Source organism: Aotus nancymaae, unplaced genomic scaffold (assembly GCF_030222135.1).
Source record: "Aotus nancymaae isolate 86718 unplaced genomic scaffold, 86718_ANA_hifiasm-v0.15.2.pri h1tg000059l, whole genome shotgun sequence".
NCBI classification, from domain to species: domain Eukaryota; kingdom Metazoa; phylum Chordata; class Mammalia; order Primates; family Aotidae; genus Aotus; species Aotus nancymaae.
The window spans coordinates 57,986,242-58,011,686 of record NW_026988473.1 but is presented as its reverse complement, the minus strand read 5'-3'; the positions used below and the strand labels follow the sequence as shown (position 1 = coordinate 58,011,686).

The 25,445-nt window shown below is 42.9% G+C and overlaps 1 protein-coding gene across 4 annotated transcripts in view; it reads left to right on the top strand.

The window, feature by feature from the left end:
- Positions 1-25,445, top strand: part of C2CD3 (C2 domain containing 3 centriole elongation regulator) — a 155,497-nt gene that overhangs the window by 120,700 nt on the left and 9,352 nt on the right. For all 4 annotated transcript variants that reach the window (XM_021675069.2, XM_064365284.1, XM_064365285.1 and 1 more), the window contains 6 exons: positions 76-281; positions 1,271-1,404; positions 7,178-7,339; positions 9,899-10,119; positions 13,601-14,528; positions 19,631-19,742. In XM_021675069.2, coding sequence (XP_021530744.2) covers positions 76-281; positions 1,271-1,404; positions 7,178-7,339; positions 9,899-10,119; positions 13,601-14,528; positions 19,631-19,742 — 1,763 coding nt within the window. The remainder of the gene's footprint in view (positions 1-75; positions 282-1,270; positions 1,405-7,177; positions 7,340-9,898; positions 10,120-13,600; positions 14,529-19,630; positions 19,743-25,445) is intronic.

Sequence of the window (25,445 nt, the reverse complement as noted above, 5' to 3'; positions counted from 1 at the left end):
CTCTGTGTGCAGCCTCTAATCTCAGTGGCAAGACATGCCTAGCCACATTGCCCAGCTCTTCTCTTTCCCCTACAGATGAGGAGAGGGTGATTGGCTTTGCCTCGGTGGACCTCTCCCCACTTCTTTCTGGCTTCCAGTTTGTCTGTGGCTGGTACAACATCACGGACTTCAGTGGAGAGTGCCAGGGGCAGATAAAAGTTGCCATCTCCCCTTTGGAGAGTTTGATGCACTTCAAAGAAGAAAAGCAAGCAAGGCGTGGAGTGGAGACCTCAGGATCATTGGTATGTATAGAGATTCACATCCCTAGCCATTAAGGATTGCACTGACCTATAAAAAGATCCTTTACTCATGTTTGGCACTTTCCAGCTTATAGAATACATCATGTACTTATTTGTGTCCCATAACAACCTCCTGACCTTTTAGGGTGATGAAAATGTTCTGGAATTAGATAGTAATGATGGTTGTACAACTTTAAATACACTGAAAACCAGTGAATTGAACTTTTTAAAAGGGTGAATTGTATAATACATTAATTATCTCTCAATTTTCAAATAAAACAAGGTTAATTGTCATATAGAATCTGAAACTGTATCAATTGACTTGTTTTTCAACTCTGTTACATTGACATCATTAGTCTTTCATTTAAAAAAATAATTGAAAGAATGGGAAGAGGGAAGTTGATCATGGTAAGCATAGACAACTCTTTCAAGGTGTTTAACTGTAAAAGAAGAATTTTCCAGATTGACAAAAATATGGGAGCTCTATCAAGGCAAAGACTATGTTTTTTGTTCAACTCTCTATCTCTTGTGTCTGGCCTAGGGTATGGCACAGAGTGGTCATCAATAAATACTGAATGAAAGCATGCATAAGAAAACAGAGTTCATTGGTCCCTATATAGGAATGTATTTTCTTCAGCCCAGCCCTGGTAGTCTTAAGAAATTTCACAGGCAGATTATCCTCATATGTAAGATAAATGTAAAATGATGTCCATCTGGGCATTTACAGTGTATTAATAGCTGGAGGAACAAGAGCATAAACACAGATAAAGCAACTGAAAAGCAATCCAATAGCATAGTCTGTAAAATGGGGATAATAATACTTGTCTCATAAGATTATAAATGAGAAAATATATGTAAATTGTTTAGCACAGTGTTTAACACAAAGTATTCAGTAAATGCACACAATAAATTTTACAAATTTATTTATGTACTGCTTTGTTCTGAATGAGCTTATGGTGACAAGTGTACCATTTTTCTTGTTGTGTTTACAGATCCCAGTATACAGTCCCTTTTCCTTCCCTGCCTCTGATATGTATGCTGCATTATCCAGCCACATGGCAAGGCAGACACTAGACCAACTTAATCACATCTCCTCAAAGGAGCTTGATTTCTCCTCTCCTGGGAGGTGAGTAAATTCTTGATGATGAAAAGAAATGGGGTTAAAAAGTGGAAGTGTGTGAACTAGCTTATTTTTCTCTTTCCTTTATTAGAAGAAGAAACAAGGCAGGGTAAGAGCTTTGTTGATCTTCTGTCACAACTCCAAAAACCCCAAGATCCTATGAAAACAAAGTTTTTATAAGATAGGAGCTGGAATTTGTACCACTATCAAAAGGGTCACTTTAGTACAAGGGACAAATTTCTGTTACCCTCAAAGGCCCTTAACCTTTATCCCTAAACTCAGTCATCAACTGTATGAGAAATACATCTTCTTTCCCCTCCCAAAACTATGTCCAGTTTATTTTACAAAACAACTGGTCTATCCTTTTCACTAAGCCAGCCTTGAATATGCTTATAGCTCTCAGGGCTAGAACATGTTCCATCCTTTATAAGGACAGTGTCTAAGAGTAAGGTTGCTGCTTTCCACTCCACCTCCTTACAGGCCCTAGTATCATTTGGCACCCCACTGCCTACACCAGAGTCTTTCCTGTGTCTTTCTCTCCAGCTCAGGGAAAGGGCAAGGAATCTTCCTCTGCAGCAGCCGTTCCTACAAGAGCAGATACTGAGCAGACCCTGTATTCCAAGAAAGACACTAATATGTAACCACTCTAAGGCCCAATTCAGGGCTACATAGTTTTCTACTTGCTTACCACATGAAGAGATTCTCGAAGTGTCACTTTGACAGTAGCCGATCAGTGAGACACATGGGTAGAATGAGGGTATCTCTGGTGCCCACTCTTTAGTAATTTTAAAAGCTTAAAGTTTAATGGTTTGCCTTTTGTTCACATAAAGATGTCCCTGTTACCACTTCAGAAGGGCCACATCAAAGTCTCATATTATATACACACAGTTGTTTAATGCTAGGCTATAATTTCCTCTCTAACCATCTTACCAGAGATCCAGCTCTTCCTGACCCTGCCTTACTCAAGGGACAGGGTGGTGAAGTGGGCTCTGAGGTCAGACAGATCTGGAATCCTGTCCTAGCTTTACCACTTACTAGCTGCTTTAGCTTTCTAATTTGTTAAATGAAAATAATATAGTACCTCAAAGGCTGTTATGAAGAGTAAATGAGAATAAAAATAACTCACATTAATATGTACTTTATATACATTAGCCCAGTGGGTTTTCACAGCAGCCTTAAGAGAGAGGTTTTATTACTAATAATACATGTGAAATGCCTGGAACAGCAGTTTCCAAACTTTCTGATCTTTGTGCTGTATTTGTAATAACCAAAAACTGTAAACAACTCAGATGTCCATCAACAAAGAGATGAACAAATAACCAAATTGTGATATATCCATATAATGAAATATACTACTCAAAAATAAGAAGAAATGCATTATTGATAGACAACAAAATGAATATTAAAATTTATGCTAAGGAAGAGAAGCTAGATGAAAAAGAGTACATTGTGTCAGCCATGGTGACTCAGGCCTATAATCTCAGTGCTTTACGAGTCTGAAGTGGGAGGATCGCTTAAGGCCAGGAGTCCAAAATGATTCTAGACAACATAGTGAGACCTCATCTCCACAGAAAAATTAAAAATTTTCTGGGTGTGGTGACACCTGCCTGTAGTCCTAGCTACTCAGGAGGTTGAGGCAGGAGGCTCACTTGAGCCCAGGTACTAAGGGGGCAGTGAGCTAAAATTGCACCACTGCACTCCAGCCTGAGTGACAGAGTGAGAACCTGTCTCTTAAAAAAATGTAAAAGTACATTGTGTTTGATTCCATTTATATAAAATCCTAGAAAATGCATGCTAACCTACAATGACAGAAAGCAAATCAATGGCTGCCTAGGGACAAGGCAGGATGGATAAGGAGGAAAGGAGGAAGGAATTGCAAAAGACAAGAAGAAACTTTTGAAGGTGGTAGATAATATTCATTATCTTGTGGTAATGGTTTCCTTGGATGTATACATGTGTTAAAATTCATCAAATTGTATTCTTTAAATATGTAAAGTTTATTTTATCTCAGTTACACATTGATAAAACAGTGGTTCTAAAACATTTTCACTTTAAACCCCTTTCAGACTATTAAAAATTATTGATGACCCAAACAGGTTTATGTGAGTTGTATCTATCAATTTTTACCATATTAGAAATTGAAACAAACTTTTAAAACATAATATTCAAAATCAATTGTATTTCTGTGTACCAACAATGAATAACCAAAAATGAAATTGAGGCTGGGCGTGGTCACTCATGCCTATAATCCTAGCACTTTGAGAGGCCAAGGTGAGAGGATCACTTGAGCTCAGGAGTTTGAGACCAACCAGCCTGGGCAACAAAGTGAAACTCTATCTCTACAAAAAAATCAAAAGAATTAGCCAGGCATAGTGGTGCACACCTGCACTCTCAGCTACTCAGGAGACTGAGGCAGGAGAATTGCTTGAGCCTAGGAGGTCAAGGCTGCAGTGAGCCATGTTTGTGCCACAGCACTTCAGCCTAGGTGGCAGAGTAAGACTCTCTCTGCAAAAAAAAAAAAAAAAGAAACTTGAAAAAGGTCTAAATAAAATGAAAGACATCCATATTTATGGATTAGAAGACTTAATATTGTTACGATGGCCATATTCTCCGCATTGATCTACAGATTCAACACAATCCCTATCAAAATTCCTTCTGGCTTTGTGGAAATGGACAAGCTGAACTTAAAATTAATATGGAAATTCAAGGCACACAGAATAGGCAAAACAACCTTGAAAAAAAGGTACAGAGTCCCTAATTCCAAAGCTTACTACAATGCTACTGTAAGCAAAACAGTATGGTACAAGGATAGAAGTATAGATCTGTGGAATTGAATTGATAATCTCAAAATAAACCCATGTGTCTGTGGTAAACTAATTTTCAACAAGGATACCAAGACTAATGAAGAAAGAATAGTCTTTTCTATAAATGGTGCTAGAACAACTGGATATCCACATGCAAGTGATTGAAGTTGGATCCCCTCCTCCTCACACCATACACAAAAATTAACTTCAACTTCAAATGGATCATATATGTAAATGTAAGAACTAAAACTGTAAAACTCTTCTAGGAAACAGAAGTAAATCTTCATGAGCTTGGATTAGACAATAATTCCTTAGGAAATGACACCCAAAGCACAAGCAACAAAAGAAAAAAAATTGGGCTGGGTGCAGTGGCTCACGCCTGTAATCCCAGCACTTTAGGAGGCCAAAGTGGGCAGATCCTGAGGTCAGAAGATCAAGACCATCCTGGCCAACATGGTGGAACCCCATCTATACTAAAAATACAAAAAATTAGCCAGATGTGGTGGCACGCGCCTGTATTCTCAGCTACTTGGGAAACTGAGGCAGGAGAATTGATTGAACCTGGGAGGCAGAGGTTGCAGTGAGCCAAGATCACACCACTGCACTCCAGCCTGGGTGACAGAGTGAGACCCTGTCTCAAAAAAAAAAAAAAATAGGTTTATCAAAATTAAAAACTCTCAGCCATTTAAAAAAAAAAAATCACATCCTTTGCAGCAATGTGGTTGCAGCTGGAGGCCATTATAAGCTAATTAACACAGGAACAGAAAACCAAATACTGCATGTTCTCCCTTATAAGTAGTAGCTAAGCATTGGGTACTCATGGACATAAAGATAGCAACAAGAGAAACTAGGGACTACTAGAGGGAGGAGAAAGGGAGGAGGACAAAAGTTGAAAAACTGTTGGATAATATGCTTAGTACCTGGGTGATGGGATCATTCATACCCCAAACCTCAGCATCCTGCATATATACCTCCTAGATCTAAAATACAAATTGAACTTATAAAAATTAATATTTAAAACTAGGAATTTTCACACTACAAGTGATGCCATCAAGAAAGTGAAAAGACAACCCGTAGAATGGGAGAAAATACTTGCAAGTTGTAGATCTCATATCTAGAGCATTTAAAAGGGACCAGGTGCATGGTTCACACCTGTAATCCTAGCACTTGGGGAGGCTGAGGTGGGAGGATCGCTTCACCTCAGGAGATCAAGTCCACCTTATTTTTTATAGGGATGGGCAACATGGTGAGAGCCCATCTCCACAAAAAAATAAAAAAACTAGTCCGACGTGGTGGTGTGCATCTGTGATCTTAGCTACTCAGGAGGCTGAGTTGGGAGGATCACTTGAGCCCAGGAAGTCAGGGCTGCATTGAGCCATGATCACACCACTGCACTCCAGTCTGGGAGACAAAGTGAGACCCTGCCTCAAAATAATATATAGAATATATAAAGAACTCTTACGACTCAATAATAAAAAGCAAATAACTCAGTTTAAAAATGGGCAAAGGATCTGAATAGACATTTCTTCAAAAAAGATATACAAATAGCCGATAATCACAGTAAAAGATGCAAATCAAAACCACAATGAAGTACCACTTCACGTGTACTAGGGTGACTATATTTTTAAAAAAAGTTATCTCCAGCCTTTGGAAGAGTGGATAAATTGGAACCCTTATACATTGCTGGTGGGATTGTAAAATGCTGCAGGTGCACTGAAAAATAATCTGGCAGTTCCTTAAAAGGTTAAACATGGAATAACCATATGACCCAGTAATTCTTCTAGTTCTGTGCCCAAAAGAAATGAAAACATATGTCCACATAGAAACTTGTACACTTAATGTTTGTAGCAGCATTATTCCTAATAACCAAAAAGTAGAAACAACTCATGCCCATCAACTGAGGAGTAGATAAACAAAATGTGGTATATTCAACAGAATATTATTCAGCTAAAAAAAAACACATACTGTATGTCCATTTATATGAAATATCTAGAATGGGCAAACCTATGGAGGCAGAAAATAAATTAGTAGTTGCCTAGGGCTGGGAAATGTGGAATGATTCCTAATGAGTATGAGGTTGTTTTGCAAATTGTAAAAATGTTCTAAACTGATTCTGGTAACAGGTAACTCTGAGTATAATAAAAACCATTGAACAATATACTTTAAATAGGTGAATTGTATGGCATGTGAATTATATATCAATAAAGGTGTGAATTTAGAAAAGATTGTTGGAGTCACGTTCTTGAATACTTTGCTCAGGAATTTAAGATTTGTCTAAAAGCCAAAGCTAGAAAGGAATGGTGGTGATTACATGGCGTAATATATGTTAAATGCTTATAACAGGGCTTGGCATATGATAAGGACTCCAAATATATTGTTGTTCTTGTTATTATTACTTCAGGCTTTTGGGTTTTGGGTTTTTGTTGTTTTTTTTTTTTTTTTTTTTGAGACAGAGTCCCACTGTGTCACCCAGGCTGGAGTGCAGTGGTGTGATTTCAGCTTACTCTACCTCCGAGGTTCAAGTGATTCTCCCGTCTCAGCCTCTAGAGTAACTGGGATTACAGGAACTCACCACCACACCCAGCTAATTTTTGTATTTTTAATAGAGACAGGGTTTCGCCATATTGGCCAGGCTGGTCTTGAACTTCTGGTCTCAAGTGAACCATTCACCTCGGCCTGCCAAAGTGCTGGGATTATAGACATGAGCCACCACCCCCAGCCAGATTTATGTTTTAAAAAAATCACTCTGCTTGTTGTGAAGAAAGAATTAAAAGCAGGTAGGCAGGATTGAAGACAAGATTATTTTGGAGACATTTATAATCCAGGCAAGAGATGATAAGGCTAGAACTGTGGTAGTGGGGATAGATTCGCAGTTCCATTTCAGAATAGTGATTTGTTTATTGTCACACTAAGAGTGTTCTCATTGATTGGGAATTGATTTTGCTCCCTTTTTTTTTTTTTTTTTTTTTTGACAGAAGTGGTACCACAAGAAGCCAAGCATCACGCCATGAAGAGCATGTGCAGAACATTCGCCAATTTCATGAATCCCTGCATCAGGGAGAGACACTCTTGCCATGTGATGACAAACTGACCACATCACCCTTGCCCTCCCAAACCTCCATTCTGACTTCTCTCAGGTGAGGCTCTGCTGAGATAGGATGCAGGAAACCATAGTGGAGAACAAGGTGAATGAGAAATGGCAATGTACATTACTGCTTTTCCATCACGTGCCACCCGCCTAGGAACTTTAGTAGAGGGCTCTTTTGCATGTTAGTATCAGGCTGGACCCTGGAGCCTCATGGGATTTCTCATAGATGAATCTGTATTAGTTTGGGACCGTCCATTCCTTCAGGGGCTCTGTTACTGATCCACCTGTAAATGCAAGAGCTTCAGGTTGTTCACCAAAATGTAATAATAACCACATCTCACAGGCTCCCACCCTCTTTAGAACTTACAAAGCTTAATCCTGCCCACTGTCTTTATACTCACAACCATTGGCTTCTTCCAGACCAGCCTCTCTCCTGTTAACTCTTTTCTGTTCCTTTCTTAGTTTAGTTAGCATCTGAGCCAGAGAATCACTGTGAGAATTGAAAGGGCCATGATTGATCAGCTAAATCAGCCCCTAGCTCATCTAATGAAAAGTGTGGTGCAGTGGAAAGGACACGGCCTCAGAGTCAGATAGACCTGACCTTCAATCTTTGCTCTGCCCATCTGAGTGGAGGAGATAGCCATGTTGCCAAATAATTATAATGCAGGGTAGTAAAAGCTGCAGTTTTCCTGGCCAAAAGTAGACAGGGGAATGCCTAACATTCTGGATTGGTCCTAGAAAGATTTAAAGAAGTCACATTTGAACTGGTCTTTGAGGGACATTCTTTATGGAAAGAACTTATGCCAAGGCTCAGGGGCAATTCAAGTTTGGGGAAATGCCAGCAGCGCTTACAGGAAAAAGCTGAGCATAAGTTGCAAGGAGCAGGATGAATTTTATAAGAGTCAGATCATGAAGGTCCTTGAATGTCAGACTAAGAGCTTGACTCTTAGAACAATTATTCTTAAGTGAAAAGTGTTGGGGGAAGGAAAGGAGGAGAGTATATAAAGTTTAAGGAAAAAAGTGTTTAAAAGATTTTGTGTTAGTGTGTTATATAGATGAAAGCTTCCTATGCTACCCAGGCTGGTCTTGAACATCTGCCCTCGCCTCCTTCTTCACCGGGACAACAGGCCTGAGCCACCGTGCCTCCCAGCTTGTTTTTTTGGTTGGTTGGTTGGTCAGTTGGTTGGTTGAGACGGAGTCTTGCACTGTTACTTGAGCTGGAGTGCAGTGACGCAATCTCGGCCCACTGCAACCTCTGCCTTCTGGGTTCAAGTGATTCCCCTGCCTCAGCCTCCCAAGTAGCTGGGATTACAGGCGCCCGCCACCACACCCAGCTAAGTTACTGTATTTTATTAGAGATGGGGGTCACAAGTATTTAGTGTCACAGGTGTTTAGTGTCTATGTTGTGTTGATTGTACCACACACATTGAGTATACTAAGGAAAGAGAGAAGTTTGAGATATATCTTCTATTCCGACATGCTTGTGGCCTACTTAGGGAAACTAAACTAACATATAATGAAACAATTAAGGGAAAATCTAAGAAAAGGTTTGATATGTGAAATTATGAGGGCGAACAAGTTTAAGGGACAAGTGGTCCAATGATTTGAGATAATGGCCTTTGGAAAGAAGAAATGTGAGCTGCAACCTTAAAAGTTGAATGGAATAGAAACAGAGCAGGGAGTTGCTTGAACTTGGGTTCCAGCATCAGCAGAAGTATGAGGAACGAATGGACCCAGCTGAAACAGAGCCCATCTGTTATAGAAAAAGTGCAAGACTTGGAGTCCCAAATTCTGAGTAGCTACATTGTGCTCCTTGCTCTGGACAAGTCACTTAAGTTCTCTGAACCTCAAGTTCCTTATTTATAATTACTGATCTTATATGGTTAGCTGAAAATTAAACAAAATAATATGTTTAAAAGCATAAATATAAAATCCTATGCAAGTGAAGTTTGGTGTGATTTCTTATTGGAGTGTGGTAAGAATGTGGCCCTATTAAAGGCTTTTAAACAGATTTTTTAAATCACTTATTTATGTCCTTTTATCCATTCAACATTCTTTTGTGCCAAGCACTATGCTGGGTGCAGTAAGGAATTGGCACAGAGCTCACTGTACATCAGGGGAAATAGACGTGAAATAAATGAGTGAAGGGATAGAAGAGTGCAGAAACAACTATGGAGCATGAAAGAAGAGCCCCTAAACTAATTTAGAGTCAGGGAAGGCTTTTTAGAACTCACTTGCCTGAAAGATCAGGATTGGTTATGAGGTAGCAAAGCCCAGAGTAGGGCTTTATTCTGTCAAAGTAAAGAGAAATAAGGGCTGGAAAGATGGTCAAGAATGGTTCCTTTCTGAGGAAGTGGCTTTTTGCTGGACATTAGAAGAAGAATCGCATTAGACAGACAAAAAGGGGAGAAAGTTGTCCCCAGCAGCAGGATTGCAGTCAGAGGAGTGAAGGATGAGTTAGTGGATTGGAGAGAGAGGGCCTTAGTATATTAGTAGACCAAGTGAGAGGTATTAAGGCTTTGGCTCAAGTGGTAGTGTCCAGGAGACATAAAAGATGTTCATAATCTCTGTGAATGATCCCTTTGTCTTCTCTCCTTTTTGTTGATAGGAAGAATCTGAGTGAGCTTGATCAGATCCAGCGGTACTTCAGCCAGAAGCTTACGAAGCCTTTCCTACCCCTCAGCCCTCAGACTCATACAGCCATCTCACAGCACCAGGAGAGCTGTAGGGACCATCCTGGTCCAGGAGCCAGCAGCCTAGACCCTGGGAGCCAGTGCATCCTGGAGAAATCCAGTAACCTGGTGTTGCAAGTCAGCTCCTTAATCACAGGTATGACTTAGATACTTTCTTATTGAGATGTTAGGGTCACTGGGTGCCAATTCAAAAAGCATTTGAATGTTTTCCTTCAGACAAGCACCTATGACAAATAGAGCCCAATTGTTTTCAGCCTCTTCCCTTTTTTTTTTTTTTGAGACAGAGTTTCACTCTTGTTACCCAGGCTGGAGTGCAATGGCACGATCTTGGCTCACTGCAACCTCCGCCTCCTGGGTTCAGCCAATTCTCCTGCCTCAGCCTCCTGAGTAGCTGGGATTACAGGCACGCGCCACCATGCCCAGCTAATTTTTTGTATTTTTAGTAGAGACGGGGTTTCACCATGTTGACCAGGGTGGTCTCGATCTCTTGACCTCGTGATCCACCCGCCTCGGCCTCCCAAAGTGCTGGGATTACACCCTTTTTTATTTTAAACCATCTTGCTTTTGAAAATGAGGGACATAATAGTATGGCACAGCAACATGGGACAAAGGAAAGAGCATTGGACTGACCCAGGTCCTTGATGGACTTCCGGTACAGACTCAGGGTCTGACTCTGAACATGTCGTTTCCCTTCTTGGGCTTCAGTTTCCCCAGCCAAGAAAAGAGTGGGGTAGATTCGATGAGTGTTTTCTTAATAGCAGTTCTTGAACTTGTCCCACTCTGAGAAAATGATCAACAACAAACATATTTAAAATTATAATTCTCAGAGCCCAGAAGTCTGCACTTTTACCAACCACCCTTGATGATTCTGGATGTTAGTGGTTCATAGTCCACCCTTTGAAAAACCCCTTTGGAGCAGTGGTTCTCATTTTAGCTGCATATTGGAATTACTGAGGGACTTTTTAAAAACCCCATGCTCAGGCTGTACTATAGGTCAACAGAATCTCTTAGGTGGAACCCAGGCATCAGTATTATTTCTAACTCCCCAGGTAATTCTAGTGTGTAGACAAGACTGAGACTGCTCTAGAGCAAGTATTGGCCAACCTGCCTGAGCGTAAGTGTCACCCAGGCACTTGCAATGAGATACAGATTCCTGGGTCCTATTCCATCCTACTCAATCAGGATCCAGGGTTACTACCTAGAAATCTTTATCAGGCAAGCTTCAGGGAACACTGTGAAATCAACTAGATCAGCATCTTTAGCCCTCACTTGTTTTTTGCTCAAGCACAATGCATAGATTCTACACAGGGATGAAGAGATTCAATTTTCTGTTTCTAAAGGGAAGGAAAAACACCATGATTGATGCTAAGTACAAACCTTTCTATCCTCTTCTTCCAGATACCAAACCTGTTGGTATCCATGGCCCCAGATAAATACTCTGTGTTTGACTTCCACTTGCTTGGATATTTTCAGTCAAGTGTTTATTGAGCACCATCTGTGCCAGGCACTATTCTTTGTTCCAGGAGGATATAGTGGTGGACATGGCAGGCATTATCTCTCCCTTCATCAAGCTTATTTCTATAGTCAACCAAAGAAAAATCCTCCCAGAACGAAAATATGAGAGCAAAACAGATGGAGGCTTGTTTGGAGTAGAGGTGAAAACAAATAGGGGAATCTTTCTAAAGGGGTATATTGAAAGAAGAGAGAGAAGAGAAATGTGGCCGGGCATAGTGGCTTACACCTGTAATCCTGGCACTTTGGGAGACGAAGGCGGGTGGATCAGTTGAGGTCAGGAGTTCGAAACCAGTTTGACCAACATGGCAAAACCCCATCTCTGCTAAAAATACAAAAATTAGCCACGCGTGGTGGTAGATGCCTGTAGTCTCAGTTACTCGAGAGGCAGAGACACAAGAATCCCTTAAACCCAGGGGGCAGCGGTTGCAGTGAGCCAAGATCACTCCACTGCACTACAGGCTGGGTGACAGAGTGAGACTCCATCTCAAAAAAAAAAAAGAATTGAAGAATTGAAGCTGTGGGGCCTTGAAGCCAAACTTGGGTGTTTAATGTTTATCCTGGAAGAAATGGGAAGTTCTCAGCAAGCAGATGGCAGAATGAGAACTGGTTTTCACAGGGAGAATGAATTTGAAAAGGGAAAGATGATTAGATCAGGGAAACCATTCAAAAAAAAATGCAAAAGCCTGCCCCGCCTCTATTATGCCTCAGTATGCTTTTTTTTTTTTTTTACAAAGCCATCAGACAAATGGATATGAGTGAAACTTGAGAGAGAGAATTACTGAGTGGGGTTTTTTTAAGCCAGAGCTATATGCTAGGTCCTTTGCTGGGCCCTAGAGATATAACGTAAGTCAAACATATGGTTTCTGTCCTGAGAAGCTCACAGTGTGATGGGGTAAACATACAATTACACAGTAGCATATGTTCTTCCTTATAGGACAAAGCCACAAACCAATTCCATTTAACTTATGCAACTGGGAAGGCTTCCTGGAGGAGATGCAATAGAACAGGGCTTGAAGGCTGGGAAGGTTTATAAAAAGCAAGGAGACTGCTCTGAGACAGAAAGCATGTTCAGGCCAAAGGATTAGGATCAACTAAATATGCTTCCCGGTGCCTATTCCTGTTTACAGGTAGTAATGTTCCAATTCCATATATCTACTCATTCTTTTGAGGCCTGAAAATCATCGACGTATAATATTAAACGGCCAGCACCTCCTGTAGAATGAACCCTCTGTTAGGTGCTGTGAGGAAGATGTGACTCCTATTCCCCAGGAATCAAATTTGCCTTCAGTTCCTAATTTTATCCTCTCAAATAATCTTACAAACATGTATCATTTACTAGGTTTATTTATTAATTTATTCACTCCCATTCCATCCCAAAAACAATTTGAGATGACTAGTAGCTTCTGTTTATTAAGTGCTTATATATTCACCACACAGTGTATGCCTATTTCTTTCATGTATTTTCTACGGTAACCTTGTGACGTGGGTGGTGTTGATTACACTTTACAGATCAGCAGGCTCCGAGAGGATAGTTTGCTTGTGATCACAAAGTTAACAAGTGACAACAGATTTGAACCCAAGATTGACCGGCTCCAAAGCCCATGCTCTTTCCAACATACCCTGTTCCTTACATTTTCTCTGTAAATCTTCCCTGCCTTATCATGTGGGTGATAGATATTTCCTTGCTTTTGTTTTCCAAGTAAAATAGGTAGTTTTAATAACTGTCATCAAATAAGTAAATAAGTGGATTCTCATTTTGATTTTTAATATAGGTAGTTACTGAAGTAACTGGAAGCATGAACATGCCCACCAGGACTCCCAGCTCCCAAGGATTCCTGAGCATGAGCAGATAGTCTCTGAAAGCATTTCCACAGATGTATCCACAACTATAGATTAGATTCTGGTCCTCTCATATTAGAATAAAGTACTAAAAATTGTACCACCTTGAATATAGTCTCACTGACGCTTGGGTGAACTAATTTTCTTTATGGTTTGTTCAAAGTCTGATTGCCAGAGTGCTTCTGAAGCTAGAGGCTAGTGTGGGAAGTTTGGGTGGTCTGTGGCCCTACCTTGTAATAAGAGTGTTATCTGTTGCTGTTCAGATCTGCAGACTATCACCAGGGATTCCCAAGCAGCTTTGAGTTCTCACCGAGCCAGGAGTAGAAGCAACAAGGCCACCACCCTCCCAGATGCTCAGTACACAGAGGCACTGCAAGAACGATGCACAACGCCAGATGAGCCATTGGCAAGAGCTCCAGATAAGGGCACAGATTCCCCACCACCCCCTGCTCTCAAAGAGACTTCATATGGAGGAAGAATACTCCATGAGTCCCTGAGCCATACAGTACCCATTACAAAGATGCAGATCAGTGAGGACACTGAGGCAGGCCCAGCCTACAGTGATGAGGACTATGAAGAAGACATCATTGAGCCCAGGACCTTAAATGAGATTACCACAGTGACAGACAAAACTAGCCCTTGGTCTAGTTTCATATCAGACACAAGTGAGGTCATCAGCCCTCAGCCTGATGAGGTACAGAGGGAAGGCCCCTCTTGTCCTTCTCCGGGGCCTTTCTGCAGAGAGGAACTTACAGTCAAAAATAGCTTTCTTTCCAGCCCAGAAAGGGCTGTCAAATCCCACCTGCCTAGGCAGGGTTCTCCTAGCCAAAGTCTTATTGCTTGTGAGGATGAGGCATCTAAGGCCAAGGTTGGTGGAGAGTCTGCCTCAGCTAACCCTCGACCCCTCCCATGCCTGACACTCTCAGGAGCCCAACAGAGCAGCACGTTTGTTGGATGGAGCTCACCACAGGTGGATCAGAACAAGGAGCCCGAGTCAGAGGCCCCAGCTGAGAATGAACCTGCCACCAGGGAGCTCAGCGACTCTGCTGATAGCTTCAAGAAGTTGCCAGTAAACCTAGCCTCCCAGAGCAGAAGGGAAAACCATAAGGGACCACCCATCAACTCCTCTGACATCAGGCAGAGGCAGATGACAACTGGATCAGAGATGTCCACAAAGCGGAGCCTCCTGCTGTATCCTTTGGCATTTGCCACAAGTGTTTTGGATGCTGGTGCTTAGACTAGCCTAGTGTGAATGTGAGCAAGTGGCCACCCTCGTGGAATGCATTGGGGGGTGTGGGAAGACCATTCCTTCAGAATACCCCACCTGCACGACAGGTGCTACAGTTTTACCATTAACACCAGCCCTTGGAAACAGAATGCCTTGAAGTGGGTTTAGCACATTCATTAACCTAGCGTACCCTGATTTATTCGATTCATCTGTGGGGTATTTTTCCACCTGAAGGCAAGGCTTGGGATCTAAGGAATGAGACTGTTTATCTCAGTTGAAAGAGAAGCAGAGGGTCTAGAGAAAGAGGAAAGAAGATCACTGCCACTGAGCACTTTATGTAAATTTTTCATTCAGTCATCACAAGTCTTTTAGGTAAATATCATCTCTGTTTTGCTCAGTTAGCCTCAGATTCGTGTGTGCTCAAGCGATCCTCCCACCTCAGCCTTACAAGTAGCTAGAACTACAGGTATGCCCCACCACACCCAGCTAAGTTGTTTTTAAGAGTTGGGGTCTTGCTATGTTACCCAGGCTGATCTCAAACTCCTGGCCTCAAGCAATCCTCCTGCCTCATCTTCCCAAAATGCTGCAATTACAGCATTTGAGCCACCGCACCTGGCCAGATTAAATTTTTTTTAAAAAAGCAAGTGATGGAGCTAAACAGGCACCGTGGAGATAGACTTGCCCAAGACCCCAGTAAGGTGCTGTTGATAGGAACAGGGTGTACCTGACATTCCCCGCTCCCTCCTTTTAAATACAGACTGGTATGTTACAGTGAAAGGAAACCACTTAGGACCATCTACACCCTTCACACCTGTAGCCTAACCAGCTCATCAGAGCAGCTCACCTGCTATCCTGACAACAAGGAGGGAATATGGCATGGCTGGCAGGTGAAGCAGGCTGCTTTACTAGATTAGAGATCTTCCTCTACCAGAAGTCAGGGAGCCTGACTTTGACCCTCCTAGACCCACAAAATTACTTTTGTGATTATAGACATATAGTTTAATATTTCTGAGCCAGTTTCTTCACCTATAAAATCCCTTACCCACCAAACTATAAGCTCCCCAGGTCAGGGACCTTGTCTTTTTCTGCATCCCTGGGATCTAGCACTGCACAGAGAAGGGATCAGTAAATGTAGATTTAATTGAACTATCATAATTTCACAACATTATTGAGAAAACCAAATGAGTGGAAACTTTTGTATGCACCACACACTGTGATTCTTCATGCAGATCAGAGAAAAACCTAGGGGTCAGAGAGTGGGCGGAGGAAAGGATTAAAGCATGCAATAGCTGGAAGCTGACCACTGGAAACAGACCACCTCGTGTGAAGTTCTCCCCAGCCTTGCTCATCCTGGATCCTGGCCCCTGCTGTTGCTCCCTTTACAGTCAGTATTAGATGTGCTCAGAATATGGCCGATGGAGGAGCTGCCACATGTGTCTAGAGATCCTAAGTGCTGCTTTAGCCTAGGCCCTCCTGACTATTCTTTCAAAAATAAATAGTGCAAGGCCCTGTGCTGGGTGCCAAGGACAGATTTGAATCAGACCTTACCTCGAGAAGTTCCCATGATGAAATAGGAGACAGTCAAGTAGATAGATACTGACAGTTTGTTGTTCCAAGTGCTTTGATGAGACGTGGATGGAACGCTAGGGAGCACGAGGAGGGAGCTATCTCAGTAAGAGAGACAGAGAGCCAGACCTTGAAGATGAATAGGCATTGCATAATAGAGACAAGGAAAAGTTCTAGTCAGGACGAACTGTGTGTGCAGAGGTCTAGCCGGGTGAAGGAGGCTGCCTGTGGGCAGTAGTTCACTGTGATGTGACTAGAGTCCAAGGATGAGGGGATGGTGTGAGGTGAGGCAGGGCCTGGATCTTAAAGGACTTTTATGCCTGCCTGAGGTACTTGGACTCTATTCTAAAGCAAAGAAACTTCACTTTCCTCATCTGTAATATGGAGGTGATAATAGTACTTACTGGGTTGTTGTGAAAATGAAAATAATCAGGTAAACTGCCTAGCACAATACCTGGTACATAAATAGTGCTCACTGTTAAGCGTGTGGTATGGTCAGGTTTATATATGAGAAAAGAAGTCACCCAGTGCCTTGCAGAGGGCAGGTTAGATAAGGGAAGACTAGAAGCAAGGAGGCTAGTTAGGACACTTGGAATAATAATAAGAGATGAAGAAAGTCTGACATGAAGTATAGTCTGCTTTATGATGAAGAGGAGGGGAGCAGATCTGAGAGGATTAGAGAGAGGGGCAGGTGATGAGACAAAGGAAATAGAAAGTATAACTTAGAGGATTCTGTCACAAGTTGCCAGGCAGGTGATACCATTTACCGGATAGAAAACAGCACAGAAAGAGACAGGTTTGGGGCCGACCATGGTGGCTCACATCTATAATCCCAGTACTCTGGGAGGCCGAGGTGGGCAGATCACCTGAGGTTGGGAGTTCGAGACCAGCCTGACCAACATGGAGCAACCCCATCTGTATTAAAAATACAAAATTAGCTGGGCGTGGTAGCACGTGTCTGTAATCCCAGCTACTCAGGAGGCTGAGGCAGGAGAATTGCTTGAACCTGGGAGGTGGAGGTTGTGGTGAGCCGAGATCGCACCATTGCACTCCAGCCTGGGAACAAGAGCAAACTCTGTCTCCAAAAAAAAAAAACGGTTTGGGGGATGAAGCAGATTGCCATTTGGGGCATGTGCCTGTAGGACATGCAGGAGGAGATGCAGGCCTGGAGTGGAGGGCTGAGCTCAGCCAAAAAGGTAGGCATCTCTGGGAATCGATGAGGGCAGCAAGAAGAGCCTGGGAAGGGACAACCAAACACACAGAGACAGACTCAGCCTCTCCAATGCACACAGGAGAGGCAGGACAGGGCATGGCCACAAAAGAAGCGAGGAGAGCTGGTTGGGAGGTAGGAGAAGCGGTGGAGGGACGTGCCGTGGGAGCAGATGCTGCAGAATTTCAGGACGTCGTGGTCTGCACTGATGCTGCAGACAAGTCCAGGAGAATGTGGCTGGCATGTATCTGGCTTTAGCGTTAAGGAGGACCTTGCAGTGGTGGGAATGGAAGCCAAACTTCATTAGTGAAAGGAGCGAATGACGAGGACAGTGACAACAGGCAACTTTTCCCCATAAACTGAGGAGATAAGAATAGCTGATATTTATCAAGTGTTCACTGTGCCAGATACCATTCTAAGCACTTTACATCTATAAATTCATTTAACCCTCAAAACAATAAGTACTAATACACTTTAAAATAAAGAAATTGAGGCATAAAAAGTGAACTTTCTTAAAATTATCCATCTATTAAATGACAGCTGAGTGGTAACTAGAAGAGAATGCAAGGGCAGAGGTTTGTTTTTTTCCCTAAATGGGAAACTTTAATGTTTTTATGAACTGAGGAAAAGGAACTTAAAAGTTCATGAAGCCAGACATAGTGGCTCATGCTGGTAATCCCAGCACTTTGGGAAGCCAAGGTGGGAGGATCACTTGAGGTCAGGAGTTCAAGACCAGCCTTGGTAACATGGCAAAACTCCATCTCTTCTAAAAATACAAAAATTAACCAGGCGTGGTGGCATGCACCTGTAATCCCAGCTACTCTGGAAGTTGAAGTGGAAGAATTACCTGAGCCCAGAAGGTCAAGGCTGCAGTGAGCCATGATCACACCACTGCACTCCAGCCTGAACAATGGGAGCGAGAGCCTGTTTCAAAAATATATAAAATAAAAGTGGGAGAAAGTGGCTGTTGGAGCAGGACGCTAAAGCACACATATGGCAGTGGGCTGGGAAGGAGGCTTCCATGCTTCAGAGCCAGCCCTGACACCTCACAGCAAAGCTCTTCCCCACAGCATCAGCTGGCTGTTTGGCAGTCCCCAGCAGTTAGAGCAGTAACAGCAAATAGATCCTACCTCACCTGGGCCTCAGCAGAAGGCCTGGGGTCAAAGGGTCTTTCCCTTCAGGATTTCTATTCCTCCCTCACCTCTCTACAGAAAAATCGAGGACTTGAACCAAAGCAAGAAATCATTGCATTTCATTCATTCACAAGTATTTATTAAGTACTTACTGTCTCCCAGGTACTGTGTGAGGTGACAGGAATATGGTTATGAAAAAGACAGATCATCTCTGCCTTCTTGGAGTTTACAGTCTAGCATAGAAGAATGGCAATAAAATAGAAAACCTGGTAAGCAATTTGGCGTCAGAACAATACTTAGCTTATTAAACAAAAACAAAAAATTGGAACATCAAAATAGTCCCCTCCTTACCCTTTCAGAGTTCAACTAAACTGAATCAGTGATTTGATTCAACAAATACCTGTGGAGCACCATATTCTCAACACAGCACTGAGTACCTCAAGAGGATATGGAAGAGAAGTACAAGATACAGTACCTGCCTTCTAGGGCTCACATCCAAATTGGACTAGCTGTGCTGGCCCCTGGCATGAGGACATGTCCGGTCATGGACAGCCCCTGATGCAGAGCTCACATTTCTGGATGTGAGCAGAGAACAACCAGGCAAACAGGTCCTCCTTCAGTGCAGGGCACCTAAATACAACCTAAGGCGCTACCCCCTGGAGCCACATCCCCATCCCCATCCCCACATCGTCTGACTGACTTCTAATAGGTCTGTTTCTAACCAACAGGCCCTCATTCAAGGCCTGCTACCTACCAGCCTCCTGAGGGGCTTTAGGGAAGTAGAGGTAACAGAAGGAAACTGTGTCTGCCATTGAGAAATTAGGGAATATTGAGGAAAATAATCATCAGACTAATCATTCTCCTGTGTTGCAGACTGCTCTAGGATGTGATGAGGGGATCACTGTGGGCTAAGGTTAGGAGAAGGCTTCCTGGAGGAGGCAGGATTTGAACTGATCTGTAAAGAACACACAGACCTATGTGTTAGGAGGGGGTAAGACTTCCAGTCAGAGGGAGCCACCTCAGCAAAGGATTTATGGACAAGAATAGTTAAGGGAAAAACATGAGTGGGGGCAGAGTAAATGGTCAGTGGAGATGCTGGCCTCCACTGCAAGGGGGTGGACTTCTAGGTATTTTTGTCCCTTAACTGCCACTGTAGCCCAGAGCCCATTGTGGTGCCCAACTTCTTTTTGCCTCCCCAGCAGTTGGAGGCTTCCCTGCGGATGCTCTCACTTTCAGCAACTTTGCCACCAGCAGCCACAACAGATCAGGTAAGAAAATGGCCAGCTGACCTTTGTCCTAGAGAGTCATCATCTCTTGCACAGAATGCAGCCCCAGGCCATTTCCCTGGAAGGGCTGCAGCAGGGGTCGCTCCTCCAGCCTGTACTGAGCATATTCTGTGGGCCCAGCAGTGGGCAGGGAGCTCAGGAAAAGTGAGGAAGAGCAAATGTGCAAGAATGGAGCATTGTCGGCCTAGACTGACACGGGGAAGCAAAAAAAAGTGCAGAAGCATGAAAGCAAGAGGCAGCTAAGAAATATGTATTGAGTGCTGTGGGAGTGCCCACCAAGCAGGTAAATAGGAGCGGAGATGCCTCACATAGGAGATGCAGCCTTGTGGGAGTGTGACAGAATAAGGTCTGGATGAAGAGAATAATATCAGTCAAACAACTATTTGCCATTTACAAAACCTCATAACTATTCATCCAGCTGACTTAGGTGCTTGGAACTCTGGTACAAATCCCAGGTCTCCTCTTTTCTGTCTTGGCACAGCACCTGACCTTCCTTGCAAGTGGCAAGAAAATAAACAATAATAATAACTACTTTTGAGTACCTACCCTGTCTCAGGTGTCATGCTGGGTACTGAGCATATAATAGTGAATAAGATAGACCAATTCTCTGTTTTCATGGAGCACAAATAGTAAGCAAAAAATAAAATATAGACTCAGATGAGTAGTAGGTGCTGTGATAAAGAACAGGATCTCTCTGCGGAGGCTGTGTTTAAGCTGAAAGATGATAGTTACGGTGCTGCTTAGCATGTACCAGGCACTGTTCCAGGTATTCTGTGTTAACTCATTAAATTCAGCAACCTGATGAGGAATAGACTATCATCCCTATTTAAAATGACAAAACTAGGCTGGGCACGGTGGCTTACGCCTGTAATCCCAGCACTTTAGGTAGATGAGGTGGCAAGAACACTTGAGCTAGGAAGTTCAAGACGAGCCTGGCCAACATGGCAAAACCCCATCTTTTCTAAAAATTACAAAAATTAGGCAGGCGTGGTGGCATGTGCCTATAATCCCAGGTACTTAGGAGGCTGAGTCACAAAAACCACTTGAGCCCAGGAGGTGGAGGTTGCGGTGAGCCAAGATGGCGCCACTGCACTCCAGCCTGGATGACACAGTGAGACTGTATAAAAAATGAGGAAACCGAGGCTCAGAGTATCACATACTGACCTACAAGGTATTTCTATTTATATATAAAGAAACAGATACATAAAGGCTGAGTCGCTTTCCCAGGGTCACCTAGCCAGTAAGTGAATCTAAGCTTCTGACTCACAGACTCTGTGCTCTTCTATTACACCACCTAAAAATCATGACATTTTACTTATGGTAAATTTTCCTAGCCAGTTAGATTTTATTTAGCAATTAATGTAGACATTTTATATCCTTTCAGAGGCCACATTAATGAAAAATGGGGTCAGTCCAGAAGTATCCTGAGAGTTGTAGTCCTAAAGTTATAGTCCTGGGATACAGTCCTAAAGAGAAGCATCAGATGTCTCATCCTCTCAGTAGTTTCCCTTCCCCGTCCTCTTCCAGCCTTCCCAGCACCACCATTTTCAAGGTGTCTCATTTTATTTGGCACAGGAATTAATCCAAGTTCCCACATATCTCTGTTGGTTGCTTTTTTGTTTATTTGTTTGTTTTTTTCTTAAAACAGGGTCTCACTCTATTGCCTAGACTAGAGTGCAGTGGTGTGATCACAGCTCACTACAGTCTCAAACTCCTGGGTTCAAGTGAACCTCTGCTTCAGCCTCTCAAGTAGCTGGGACCACAGATCTGCACCACCACACCCAACTAATTTTTTTTTTCTTAGAGGCAGGGTCTCACTGTGTTGTCCAGGCTACATCTCAGTTTTTATCAAGTTTGTAAATCCTTGCGTAGGGGAGGAGAGGTGTCAGTCCTGTCCAGGAATACCTGCAGTTTTGTGGACTTTCTTCCTACTCTGCTTTGTGATCACCAGCTCATCTCCTTCCTCTCTACACCTTCCCTTGCATGTCCCACACACACCCATGACATTTATGCTGGGGTAATAGCGCTGTGTCCAGGCTTTGGAGCAAGACATCCATAGAGTGAAATATTGAATCTGCTAGTAAGTGATCTTGGGCAAGTGACACCACCTTTCTGAGACACACTTTCCTTGTAAGTAACGTCAGGCTAATAATTCATACCTAATGGGATGATGGTGAGAATTACCCTAGGGGAAAAAAGTAGGCCCTCTTAGCTCCCTTTCCCTCCTGCCCTCCTGTCCTCCCTACTCCCACAGTATAGTGGATACAAGTCCCCGTGTGACCTTAGACAAGTCTTCAGGCCTTCCTGGGCCTTGGATGAAGCGCCAGCAAGTCATGCCCCACAAGAAAGGAAGTCTCTGGGCCATTTTGAACTGCCATCCCTCACCTGCCAAGCAGAATTACTGTTTCTGCTTTTGTGTTTATGCCTTTGTGATGTGCCAACCCCTGGGGGAGATACTATCTTTGGTCTATTAAATACCAGATACAAAGTGTGGGAGAGGGAGAGAGAAGAATTTTTGCTTCAGTTAAAGAGCAAGGCTGCTTTTGAGAAGACAATACTTTTCAGCCTTTGTTTCTTTGTTGCCTTAACAACATTCCATTGTTTGCTGCTCTCAGAGTCACTTCTGTCCTTAGGCCCTCATTCTGGGTCCTGGTTCGGATGACCAGTCATCATGGTTTGTCCAGAACTGTCGCAGTTTTAGCACTGGAACCCAGAACCCAGGAAACTCTGGGAGGTTAGTCATCCTAGCTAGGGATGGGCCTCTCTCACCACCACTTGATGGGTATTTTGCGGCACATTTTCTCAGAATCTTATGCTCCTGGCTGGCTACCAGCCAGTGCTGGATGACCTAATAAATAAGATCATGTATGTATTTAGGATACTAGCAAGTAGAGATACCAAAATTTAAAAGGAAAACATTTTTAAGAATTACGTTTTTATAAAAGAGTGAAATAATTACCATGGGATAAATCACAATGTCAACTGATTTCCTTATACTTATTTTAGATTTAATTGTGAAATTATATTTGAGCAGGAGTACCATCATCTTGTGGCCTTTATTAAAAAGGCCTCACTTTGAAGAATTTGAGACAAAAATAGTCTTTTCTATTTATCCACATACTTACTATTGCTATTGTTCTGGATTTCTCCTTCACATCCTGATTTCTGGCTGGGACCATTTCCCTTCAGCCTGAAAAAACTTCCTTTGGAATTTCACATACTGTGGACCTAGTGGTAACTGATTGTCCAGCTTCAATTGTCTGAAAATATCTCTATTTTGCCTTCATTTTTGAAAGACTTTTTTCAACTGGATATAGAATTCTAACTTGAATTGTTGTTGTTTCTTTTAGCATTTGAGAGATACCTTTCCACTGTCTTCTGTCTTCCGTTTCTGTTGTTTCTTATAAGAAGCAGACATTGTTCTGATTGTTCTTGCACTGAATGTAACATGACCTTTACTCACTTCTTGCTTTTAAGATTTTCTCTTTATCTCTAGTTTTCAACAGTTTGATTACAGTGTTCATAGTTGTGGAGGCAGGGGAATGGGATGGGGAGGGGGAACATAACGATTCATTCAACAGTATTAGTGATGTTTCGGTTCTTGGGTTGGGTTGTGGGTTTATAGATGTTCATTTGCTTGTGCTTCATGATTTACTGGTGTTACGTAGATTCATTGGTATATTATACAAAGAAATCACAAACCATATGTCATTAAAATTATACAGTGATTGAATGATAACAAGATGGAGACACCAACTCCTTCCACAAATTAGGCTGTGAATGTGGAGCAGAGCAATAGGATAGTGGCTGGAGTGGCATAGGAGACCAAGGGAAGGTATTTTTGTTTTTTAATATGGGAAGGCTATAGCTTTCTGTGTGCTAATGCAGCAATCCCATAGAGAAAGGGAGAGGGGAAGACACAGGAGTGGGAGAGAAAAAGGTGAGGGAGAAAAGAAAGAGCATGAGATTTAGAGCACATGTGGAGGGGAAAAAGAAAACTCACCCAGTATCATGAAGGAAGGGAGAGAAGATGGGTGCTAAAACAGACAGGATTAGAGATTGGTGGTAGGGTTTCAAGTTGATGGAAGCTCCTGTTTTCTCAGTGATGCTTCAGGCACAGTCACCAGCTCTAAGTGAGAGATAGGGAGGCAAAGGCAGAAGCCCTGTCCTGTACCCGCATTTAAAGAATCCATCTTTTCTACCCCCTCCTAAGGCCAGCCTTGGCCCTGACAACTGAAGAGGAGCACTTTGAGAGGCTGCTGGGCTCTTCTCAACCACTCCTGGGACTGCTATACTGAAGCTGACCTGCTTCCAGCTCAGGGCTAACAGTCCATTCCTGAACAGGAGAGGGCTCATAATTGCTGGATTGATTGCTCTGGTTTCCCCACAAGATCAAAGGCAAGACCTGATCTTTCCCTCCACATTGAAATGATGTAGCTGAGCCAAGGAACCTCCCAGTCTCTACTGCAGCCATCTGTGAAACAGATTTCCTCTCCCTCCTCCAACAGTAGAGTGGATACAGGTCCCTGTGTTACATTCGTCAGGTCTTTGGACTTTTCCAAGTCTGCTTCCTCATCTGTCAAATGGGGTTACCAGGCCTCACGGGGTGGTTGTACTGTAGAATACCATGTGCCACACAGGTAGGGTATAGGGGCCAGCCCGTAATTCCCACCCCATGCTACCTCATCTTCTGGCTGTTGCCTCTGCAAAAAGAAAAGGAGTGAGAAGCATGGCTGGTTTAGCAGACTGTGGCACAGCCATCCAGTTGCGGTGTTTGCTCCCCCTGCTTTCTCTTCCCTCTTGTGATGAAGTAACTCTTTACCAGGACAGCTTCCTGATTTTTATTAAAAGTTATTTGTGATTCTGCTTGCTCAGCTATTGATGGACAAGCTAGTTTTATCGACTTCTGTACAAAGGAGGAGAGGTTGTCGATGAGAATGGCAGTAATTTGCTTTATGTGTTGTTTTCCTCAGACCATGTCTTCTGCTCTGTAGATTTTCTCTCTTGGGAAAATCTCAATCACTCTGATGACTTCAAATATGACTACATCGATGACTCTCAAATCCTTCTCTTCAGTCTTGTCTTCTCTCCCATGCCATAGACACGTAGGGACCCAACTGTATCCTAGACATCTTGTCTGATATGTCACTAACAATTAACTCTGTCCAAAACTTAAGCTTGTCTTCTTCCTTTGCATACTTCCTCTGCCACCTGCATCCATATCTCAGGAAATTCAGCCGCCATCCATGTAGTTACTCCTGCCAGAAGGAAATTATGTCTCACCCCTGCTCTTTTATCCCCCACCACCCACAGCCAGTCCATTACCAAGGCCCGTTAATTCTGCCACCTAAACATCTTTTGAATCACTTACTTCTCACCCTCCCCTTGTCTAGCCCAATCATCTCCTCACTATTTCTTTTTATTTTTTATTTTTTTTCAAGACAGTCTCACTCTGTCACCCAGGTGGGAGTACAGTGGCACAATCTCAGCTAATTGCAACCTCTGCCTCCCAAGTTCAAGCGATTCTCCTGCCTCAGCCTCCCAAGTAGCTGGGATTACAGGTGTGTGCCATCATACCCAGCTAATTTTTTGTATTTTTAGTAGAGGCAGGGTTTCACCATGTTGGCCAGGCTGGTCTTGAAATCCTGACCTCAAGTGATCTGCCCACCTCGGCCTCCCAAAGTG